The 11,223-nt window shown below is 36.4% G+C and overlaps 1 protein-coding gene across 1 annotated transcript in view; it reads left to right on the top strand.

Annotated features, from left to right (window-relative positions):
- GTF2E2 (general transcription factor IIE subunit 2) overlaps positions 1-11,223 on the top strand; it is a 73,150-nt gene that overhangs the window by 26,221 nt on the left and 35,706 nt on the right. Inside the window, exons 3-5 of the mRNA XM_045998089.1 lie at positions 2,544-2,635; positions 6,432-6,539; positions 8,113-8,295. Coding sequence (XP_045854045.1) covers positions 2,544-2,635; positions 6,432-6,539; positions 8,113-8,295 — 383 coding nt within the window. The remainder of the gene's footprint in view (positions 1-2,543; positions 2,636-6,431; positions 6,540-8,112; positions 8,296-11,223) is intronic.

The raw sequence follows: 11,223 nt of genomic DNA, 5'->3' as shown, positions 1-11,223 counted from the left end.
CTGCCTTCAGCTCAGGTCATGATCTCAGGGTCCTGGGATCGATACCGCATCAGGCTCTCTGCCCAGCGGGGTGCCTGCTTCCCTCCTTCTCTCTGCCTGCCTCTCTGCCTACTTGTGATTTCTCTGTCTCTCTGTCAAATAAATAAATAAAATCTTTGGGGAAAAAAGATTTTATTTATAAAGGTAGAGAGTGTGAGCAGGGGGAGGAGTGGGGCGGGGGGGCATGAAGAATCTTAAGCGGACTCCACACTGAGTGCAGAGCCCAATGTGGGGATCAATCCCGTGACCCTGGGATCATGACCTGAGCCAAAATTAAGAGTCATACACTCAACTGACTGAGCCACCCAGGTGTCACCACATTATATTGTAAAATTACAGATAAATTAGCATATTCGTTTCTAGGACCATAAAGGGGTACATAAAAATACTCTTATTATCTTCATTCATTCAGCTAATATTTACTGTTTACTCTGCTTGTCATTGAGCTGAATGTTCAGGACTCCGTGATACATAAAAGTGCATGTAGTTCATGATTGGGCACTTGTATAGTGCCTGTCCTTAGCATAGTTGTCCTCTGCTCTTCACAGTGTTCCCAGTTAGTTTATATAGGATAAACTTAATATCTTATCAAAGTTAAATAAGAAAACATCTGCATTTATGAATTTCTATACTGACAAAATAATAGCTAGTTTCAGATGGCATAGTCTATATTAAAGACTAGTTAATGATTCTTAAACAAGGCAGTATCACAGTGTTTACTACTGAATTTGAATCTGCATTCTTCTGCTTAGTACTCTTACTTTTCTTATGTTTGAAAGGGGACAGTACCTCCTAAATGGGAGTTTTTCAGAGGGATTAAATGAAAAAGTCAAATATTTAGCATGCCACGTGGCAAATAATAAGTGCTCTCAGTAAATGTTACTTTTATTTATTTATGTATTTTTAATTTTTTTTTTAAGATTTTTTATTTCTTTATGTAACAGAGAGAGAGAGATCACAAGTAGGCAGAGAGGCAGGCAGAGAGAGAGGGGGAAGCAAGCTCCCTGCTGTGCAGAGAGCCCGATGGGGGGCTCAATCCCAGGACCCTGAGATCATGACCTGAGCTGAAGGCAGAGGCTTAACCCACTAAGCCACCCAGGTGCCCCTTAAGGTTACTTTTATTGTTAAAGTGCTCTGAACACCTTGGGAAAATGAACCATGTAGGTAGTATTTCATAATTGAAATAATGAATGTGAAAGCATACCTGTAAGGCATCCATGATACCACTTTTGGAAACATAGTAGGATATCATGTGCCAATTAAGTTGTCAAATTATGACAGTAATTTTTTTTAAAGGAAAATTACATATCAAGCCTCATTTTAGTCTCAAAAAGTGTATTTAATAAAGTCTTTTCACAAACTAATCTCAAAGAAGTATTATGTTGCCATCTAAAAGCTATTTTTTTGGCTCTCTGACAATTGTTACATATGACTTGCATTGTTCTAATGCATTCCTTTTTTTTTTTTTTTTTTTTTTTTAATTATTACCACCAAACGGGTGCCAGAGTTACCCCCGCCCCACCTTGTATTTAACCTCTTCCTTTGTGGATCAACAGCCACAAGAGAACGTACTATATCTGAATTGATGGTTTGTTAATAGAATGTGTACTTCTGAATGTTTTTCTAGTAATTATGAGGTTTTTTTTTTTAACTGTTCCTCCTTATGACTAATGGAATGAGCTTGTGATTCATGGTAGCATAAGGATTTCTGCCTATAAAATGCAACAGAATGATACAAGTTCTGAAATAAATTGTCGCCAATACAGATTGCTCCTTGTTTCATGCTATCGCCCTTTTTTAAGCATCCATGTTTATGCAAGGTCATTGCCTATGAATTTTTTCCTTTTTAAAAATATTTTTCCCTAATTAATCTCTAAAGTTTAATTAGTTATGGTATCATTTCTTTTATTAATCCCCATTAGTTCCCATTTGTTTTAAGTTGAGAAGCAGAAATTGATGTAATAGGTGATAAGTGGAACTTTTTATCCCTTGGAAGTAATTGACTCATTTCTCATGGTTTTAAGTCTGTTAGAAAAGCATTTTGGATCAGTTTGAGATTTGTGTTGTCCTCTTGTTTAAAAAGCCATGCTTCTAATCTTGGGGATAAATCTAATCATAATTAAGGGAACAGTGAGACACAGGTACTTATGGAAGAACTGCATTTTACTTTTTTTAAAGTAGGCGCCCTGCCAATGTGGGACTCAGGAACCCTGGGATGAAGTCGGATACTTCACCAACTGAGCCACCCAAACACCCCAGAGGAAATGTATTTTAATGCTTTTAAATTCTTAATCCTTTGTTTCTATCTTTGGTGGGAAAATTAATAAGCTTATTATATATTCATAGATTTGAATTTTTACCAAAGTTTTACAGGGTAGAATTCACTAGATGGAAAAATGCAAAACAAATATTTTGCTAGAGTTAAAAATCATCTTAGTTGCTTAAAAGTCAAAATTAAATCTGTTATGACAATGTTATCATTCTTTTTTGAACCTCATTTCCAGATCATAGCAATGGATCATTTAACTTGAAAGCTCTTTCAGGAAGCTCTGGATATAAGTTTGGTGTTCTTGCTAAGATTGTGAATTACATGAAGGTAAGTACTTTTCTCAACACGCATCCTATTTAAGTTTTTGGCAGAGGAAGAGGATTGGGGTTTCAGAAGTTAATTTGTATGTACATGTCAAAATTTATCAAATTGCTTGTTTCAGTATGTGTGGTATGTTGTATCCCTATTACATCTCAGTAAAACTAAAAAAAAAGTAATGCTTCAAGCCTCTTACATTATATCAGATTAGTACTGCAGTGAGTCACCTATGTATATTTAATTTACATTAATTCAAGTATCCAATTTAAGCCCACCATTTCACTTACAAATTATGCCCAGGCAGTAGATTACAGTTACTTCTTAATTACTCAATACTTGCTGTCAAAACCACTAGGAAGAGGTGAACAATTTGCAGGTTGTTACTTCCACTGAGGTGAAAAGTGAAAACTACATAGTTGAGACTTACGGTGGTGATGGTTTTTTTGCATCTCTGGAGGAGAAAACTAGAGAATTACTGAGGGTCTTAGGAAAACATTGATTTACAGAAGACCTTAGAATTTAAGATACGATGGAAGATTTACTATTTTTTGAAGTAAGTTTTGAAGTTTTGATGATATGGCATTTTGGCTTTACCAGAGACTGAATCCTAACTTACTAAAGTGAAATTTCATTTGTTACTAAATGGCTAAATGATTTCAGATTTGCCCCCTTCCTCTGCCACACTCATTCCTGTTTAGTTACTGGTTGTATCCCTTGAAAAAAGTGAAAGTACTGCATGTGTTACTTCAGATTTCAGCTACAGATTGCTTAAAATGTAAATCGAGTTTTTATGTTAGGGCTTTTAGAGACTTAATGTCTGACCGGGTCTGAAATCTGTAGTTTATATTTGATTTGTGGTAGAAATCCATAATTTCCTATTATCAAATAATACATTTGATACACATTCCCTATTTATTAATTCCATCCACCCATTCCCCCATGGTGATAAACAATTACTGTATGCTATTTATAGCACTATTACTGGGACTACTTGGAAAAAAGTACTCCCCCATGGCTGTTAGTCTGTTGAGGGAGATTGACATTCAAATGTCATGTTATTGCTACTCTTCTAATACAGTCGTCACTAATCTGGATGATCCTTAACTTTCATAACTTTCTTTAGGACTGTAACCTTCGATTTTTGTGCTCAGTTATTTCCTGAAACAATTTTGAGAAATTATGTATCTCTCTGCACATATTTAAATTGACCATTAGTTTTTCAGCAAAAGTTGAAATAGTGACAAAGGATGGAATTTCTGACATATCATAATATTTCAACAGAATACCTCTTTTACATTTATCTAAGGGGATCTAAATCCCATTATTAATTAAAAATATAAAAACTTCTCCGGGGGGCGCCTGGGTGGTTTAGCTGTTAAGCGTCTGCCTTTGGCTCAGGTCATGATCCCAGGGTTCTGGGATTGAGCCCCGCATTGGGCTGCCTGCTTAGCAGTAAGCCTGTTTGTGCCTCTCCCGCTCCCCCGCTTGTATTCCCTCTCTCGCTGTTTCTCACTCTTTCTCTGTAAAATAAATAAATAAAATCTTAAAAAACAACCCAAAAACAAACAAACCAAAAAACTCCTCCTTGGTGGTGCAGTCAGTTGGGCAACGTGCTCTTGGTTTTGGCTTAGGTCATGATCTCAGGGGTGTGAGATCGAGCCCCACGTTGGGCTTTGTGCCCAGCGCAGAGTCTGCTTAAGACTCTCTCTCCCCGGGGCACTTGGTGGCTCAGTTGGTTAAGCATCTGCCTTTGGCTCAGCAGCCCCATGTTGGGCTCTCTGCTCAGCAGGGAGTTTCCTCCCTCTGCCGTTCCCGTTCCCCCCTGCTTGTGCTTTCTCTCTCTCAAATAAAGATCTTTAAAAAAAAAAAAAAAAAAAAAAGACTCTCTTTCCCTCTTCCCTCCCCCCACGTGCATGCACTCTCTCTCTAGAATAAATAAATCTTTTTAAAAGAAATTGTAAAAACAAACATATGGTTGGATATTTTAATTATTTTCCTTTTGAACTTGTAAATCTGTTTTGTTACTCCCACTGCATTTTAGCCTAATGTTGTGTATTTTTATGCTTGAAATATGTGTGTGTGTATATATATATATATATATATATATATATATTTTAAAGATTCTATTTATTTATTTGACAGAGACACAGAGAGAGAGGGAACACAAGCAGGGGAAGGGGCAGAGGGAGAAGCAGGCTTCCCGCTGAGCAGGGAACCCGATGTGGGCCTCCATCCCAGGACCCTGGGATCATGATCTGACCCAAAGGCAGACGCTTAACGACTGAGCCACCCAGGCGCCCGAAGTATTTATATTTTTAAGGATTTTATTTGTTTATTTGATAGAGCATGTGCACAAGCAAGGGGGAGGAGTAGAGGGAGATAAGGACCCGGTGATCATGACCTGAGCTGAAGGCAGTCACTTAACTGACTGAGTCACACAGGCGCCCTTATCCCTGAAAATACTTCAGTCATCATCTGTCAGACTTTTTGCCGCAATAGTATATATGTTAGAAATGTTTTTCTTGTGACCATAAGTTCTGAGTACTATCACAGCTATTATTATTGGCACACAGTTGATTAGATAACTCATGTATATTAAAATATTGATAAAATTCACTCTGTATATAATACGCAATAGAGTTCCATTTTTATTCATTTTTTTAAAAAGATTGATTTTTTTTTTTAAGATTTTATTTATTTATTTGACAGAGATCACAAGTAGGCGGAGAGGCAAGCAGAGAGAGAGAGAGGAGGAAACAGGCTTCCCGCTGAGCAGAGAGCCTGATGTGGGGCTCGATCCCAGGACCCTGGGATCATGACCTGAGCTGAAGGCAGAAGCTTTAACCCACTGAGCCACCCAGGCGCCCCCAAAAGATTGATTATTTTGAAAGAGAGTGCATGAGCAGGGGGAGGGGCAGAGGGAGAGACTCTTCCAGCCTACTCCCTACCAAGCACAGAGCCCCACATGAGGCTGATCCTATGAACCATGAGATCATGATCTAAGCTGAAACCAGGAGTTGAACACTTAACTGACTGAGCCACCGAGGCGCCCCTCTTTGATTTTGTTCTTAAAAGATTTATTTTTTCATTTTATATTTTTTATTCTTATCTTTCAAAGATTTTATTTACTTATTTGACAGAAAGCGAGAGATCACAAGCAAAGGGAGCAGCAGAGGGAGAGGGAGAAGCAGGCTCCCCGGCTAAGCAGGAAGCCCTATGCGGGGCTTGATCCCAGGACCCTGGAATTGGTCCTGCCAATTGGGCAGATGCCCAATCGACTGAGGCACCTAGGCACCCCTATTTACTTATTTTAGAGAGAAAGTACATGAGCAGGGAGAAGAATCTCAAGATTCTCAGGAGAGAGAATCTCAAGCAGACTCCTGCTGAGCGCAAAGGCTGACCTGGGGCTTGATATTAAGACCTTGAGACCATGACCTGAACTGCCGTCAAGAGTTGGAAGCTTAACTGACTGAGCCACCCAGCCACCTTTGTATGATTTCTGTGATTTATGTGTTCCTGTCTTTGGGTCATTTTCCTGTTAGGTTTTCGGGGCTGTTAAAATATTAGGAAGACAAGCTCTTTGTGATATGAGTTAAAAATACTTTTTCTCAGTTTATCATTTGATTTATAGAACTACGAGTTTGAACCTGATTCTGATTTTACAGTCCATTCTCTTCATCACTATAATTGTATTGCGTCAAATAATACATGTTCTCCATTCCTGAAAGATTCACTTACTTGTATCTATTACTTATGCATCTAGCATTTTAAAACTATCTCTAATAACCGTTTCTTCCCTCAATAGACACGGCATCAGCGAGGAGATACACATCCTCTCACTTTAGAAGAAATTTTGGATGAAACACAACATTTAGATATAGGACTCAAGCAGAAACAATGGCTAATGACTGAGGTAAGAATAGCCTTAAAATGGAGTTAAAAAAATTAGTTACCATGAGATATTTGTTATGTAACTAAGGTTTTTAATCTGATAATTATTTTTACTTTTTCTTAAAAGAACCAGTATAGATTCTTTGTTTTTAACATACACATTTTTTGAGGTGGTTTGATTTGTTGGTTTTTCTTAAAAACTTATGTATCTATTTAAAATGGCAAAGACTTAGCACAAAAATTATAAAGAATTCAGTCATTATACCACAAAAATTATAAAGAATTCAGTCATTATACCAGTTTCATTTAAGTTTTTACAGAATAATTGATACTTTAATTGCTATATTTAGAATTGTATTGTTTTTGTATATGTTTTTGAACTTTTAAATCATGAGGTAGTGTAGGGATAGTGAGATATTTGTTATACTCACACTACTGTTATGACTTGATGGTGATGTTACTGCCTCTGACAGATTACTTGGAAAACTAATCCTTACACTGTGTTTGTACACACATCGTTGGAGGAAAAGAAACCCCACAATAATCACTGACCCTGCTAATTTGGAAATGAATAGCATTTAAGATAGCATTTTCATCTTTTCTATTTGAGTATGAAATGACAATTAAGAACAATACGTTCTGTGACCAGTGTTGTAGTCTAAAGAGCAAATGTAAAATTCCCAAATGTAATTCAGTAATTTATTTTACTGAGCAAAATATTGTTCTTGATTTTTAGAATATAAAATCAACAGTTAATTAGTAACATTATAGCACATCGTCTTAATGATATATAGTCATAAAAATCCTGTTGCTTTACCTAATCTTCAAATTTCATAGACTACCAACATTAGTTAAAAATGACTTTTATTACTATTCTGTTCTCCCTCCTTTCTTCTATGTTCTTCTCTTTCTCCTTTCCAGGGTCAGGCTGGCAGCTGCAGAAGAAAATAAATAGGGTAGCTCTTCCTTGAAGAGCTTTCCTTCTAGTAGTAGCTGTACAGCAGAACTGACTAGGAATATAATTATATTCAGTAATTCCTGCATTCCTACTCAGTTTCATTCTCAAGCTGCCACTATAGGTAAATTTCTTATATGCACTAGTCTGGTGCTTTTCAGTTCCTTCTACACCTGTTGGTGATACCAGGTGGGGCAGACTGTTGGTATATTCATCCCAGGGTTATGTTTCACACAAAATGTCTATATGTGATAAGCTATACTTTGAGGGTGGGATAAGCAATACCCAGTTCACTTTGTATATTAATGTTAATTGGCATTTATTCTTTTTTATCTTTTATTTTCAAAAGAATATGGGTGCAGTTTCAGTCAGTTGTGATAAAATGGTTTTACTCATCTAAAGAATTAACATAATAATAAAAAGTTTCTTTTATAAAAAGTGAGCAACTTGCTGATCTCTACCTGTTGGTTTTTGGATCTTGGATGTCCAGTATTTTAGATCTGCTAGTTGATATTCACAAGATAACTTTTAATTTATGATTATATTTGGTATCAATATTTTTAAAATAATTAGTAGAATTTAAGAACGTGTATATGGGGTTTCCTTTTGTTAATATATCCAAATTATGTCACTGTTACAGGCATTAGTCAATAATCCCAAAATTGAAGTAATAGATGGGAAGTATGCCTTCAAGCCCAAATACAACTTGAAAGATAAGAAAGCCCTCCTTAGGCTGTTAGATAAGCATGACCAGCGAGGCTTAGGAGGAATTCTTTTAGAAGACATAGAGGAAGGACTCCCCAATTCTCAGAAAGCTGTCAAGGTAACCTCTCTTTTCTTTCTATCCCTTAGTATAATTTGAATTAATAATGTCTTGTTTTAAGAAAACAGGTAATTTAAATTTTTATTTTTATAGCTTCCTTTATATATACTTGGGGTTGCTGTGAACCAGTCGAAGATTTGAAATTTGGGTCCTGTTCTACAGAGCAGGGCAGAGCGCAGCCATTTTTGTGTAAATTTGACATCTCCCTTTTGTGTTGTTTTGGGTATGATTGTGTCTTCAGAATAGTTCTGGAAAGTTTTTCTCAAAGACATCTCAGAGTTTTTCTCAGAAGTTGTTATGTTTGTAGACAAGAGCTGCTTCAACAATGCTTGTAGACACTGCTAACCTGAGGAACCAGAGGTATTAAACACGAAAGCATCGACTACTAACCTCGCTGTTTTAATTCCTAAAAGTCTATCAGAGAAAGCCGTACAGATAACATTTCCAGTTTAAAGTTGGAACTCAGTTGGAAAGGCTGCTAGTCTCTGTTCTGCACGGTTGCTAATGATTGATGCTAGTTGTTGATGGTTCATTTGTCTTGCTACCTCTGGAGTAAAACTTACTTCTTTCTCTCGTACTTCTTGTAATTAAGTGACATCTGTTATCTTACAAGTCATCGAGGCTCTTTTTATTTATTTATTTTTTTAATTTTTTTTGTTTTGTTTTGATCTGTTGTTAAGTTAGTGGACTTCTCCTCTTTACCTCTAATTTGTCATGAATTCCCAATGGTGAATTTTTTTAGAGATAGTATTTTTCAGTTCTGGGCTTTTCATTCTTTATGTTTTCTGTTTCTTTGCTGAGATTTTTTTTTTTCATTCATTATAAGCCTTTTTTCCAGTACATTCTTGAGTAAATTTCTTGCAACTGCTTTAAAATCTTCCTATTCTAATTTAACAGTTGGGTCATTTTGGGGGCTGGTCTGCACTTTGTTTCTTGAGTATGGGTCATGTTTCCTGTTTCTTTGTATGTCTAATAAATTTCTGTTGAGTCTTAAATTTTGTGAATTATATGTGTAATAAAGACTCAAGATTCTGTTAGATTCCTCCAGAGTGTTTTTGTTGGTTTTTGTGTATAAACGGGCAGTTATCTTGGCTAGACTCAAACTCTCACCTTTGTCTTTTTTGCAGTGGGTGGCAAATAATACATCTTTTTTGTTCTTTGAACTCTTTTGGAAAATATCCAGAGTGTATAGTAAGTTTTCTATTAAAAAAAAAGTTACCTTAGGAGGGACTTGGCCATTACCCGAAGCAGAGCCCTCTTCAGATTTGAAATAGGATTTATTTTTAAGGTATGTATGGAATGGGCTACTCCTCAGGTGGTTTTTTTTTTAGTTAAATTTTTAACAAATTGTAGTAAAAACTGTCACATGAAGTAGAGTTTGACATATTAAGCATGTCTAAGAGTACAGTTCATTAGTGTAAAGTATATTCAGTTGTACAAGAGATAATCCAGAAGTTTTACATTTTGTAAAGCTGAAACTCAGTCCACTAAACAGCTTCCCTTATCCCACTTCTCCAGTCCCTAGCAAGCAACATTCTTTTTGTGAATTTGGCTTCTCTAAGTAACTCAGACAAGTAGAATTATACATTCTTGTTTTGTGATTGTCGTATTTCACTTAGCACAGTATCCATCCTCAAGGTTCCTCCATGTTGCAGCTTGTATCAGGATTTCCTTCCTTTTTAAGGCTGATAGTACTGCATTGACCAGTTTGCTTATCCATTTGGTTGCTTCCATTATTTAACTGTTGGGAATAATGCTACTATTAACATGTTCATAAAAAATCTCTCTTCAAGACTTTGCTTTTGATTTTTTTTTTAATATATTTTTCAAGAGTATTTATTTATTATTTATTTTAGAGAGAATATGCACACAAGTGGGAGGAGGGAAAGGGACAAGTAGACTCCATGCCGAGTGTGGAGCCTGATGGGTGGGCCAGATCTCATGACCTTGAGATCTCAACCTTAGTTGAAATCAAGACGCAGATGCTTAACTGAGCCACCCAGGTGCTGCTCTGCTTTCCATTTAGAGTATGTAACCAGAAGTAGAATTGCTGGATAATATGGTAATTCTGTTTTTAGTTTTTTGAGGAACCACCATATTGTTTTCCACAGTGGGTTTACCATTTTATATTCTTGCCAGCAGTGCACAAGGGTTCAGATTTCTTTGTGTCCTTACCAACACTTATTTTCTGTTGTTTTTTTTTTAATAGTAGCCATTTTAATGGATGTGAGGTTTATCTCATTGTAGTTTTGATTTGTATTTCCCTAGTAATTAGTGATACTGAGGATATATTTTTCATGTGCTTATTTTCTATTTGTATACATTATTTGGAGAAATGTCAAATCTTTTGCCTATTTTTTGAATTGAGTTGTTTTACTTCTCCTTGTATGTATGTATTCTGGATATTAATTACTTATTAGATAAACGATTTGCAAGTATTTTCTCCCATTTTGTGAGCTGCCTTTTTACTTCATTGATACTATCTCTTAATGTACAGATGCCAATATTTTTGTGTAGTCATATGTGTCTTTTTTTTTCTTCTGTTGCCTTTGGTGGCATTTCCAGGAAATGATTAGAAGTTTTTTGCCCTAAGTTTTCTTCTAAGAGTTTTATAGTTTTAGATCTTATATTTAGGTCTCTAATCCTTTTTTTAATATTTTATTTATTTGACAGAGAGAAATCACAACTAGGCAGAGAGGCAGGCAGAGAGAGAGGAGGAAGCAGGCTCCCTGCGGAGCAGAGAGCCCGATGCGGGGCTCGATCCCAGGACCCTGGGATCATAACCTGAGCCGAAGGCAGAGGCTTTAACCCACTGAGCCACCCAGGCGCCCCGGTCTCTAATCCATTTCAAGTTAATTTTCATATATAGTGTTAGATAAGGGTCAAGTGTCATTTTTATGTATGTGCATATTGAGTTTTCTAGCACCT

Source organism: Meles meles, chromosome 2 (genome assembly GCF_922984935.1).
Source record: "Meles meles chromosome 2, mMelMel3.1 paternal haplotype, whole genome shotgun sequence".
In the NCBI taxonomy this organism is placed as follows: Eukaryota; Metazoa; Chordata; class Mammalia; order Carnivora; family Mustelidae; genus Meles; species Meles meles.
This window is presented reverse-complemented; position numbering and strand designations above follow the sequence as displayed.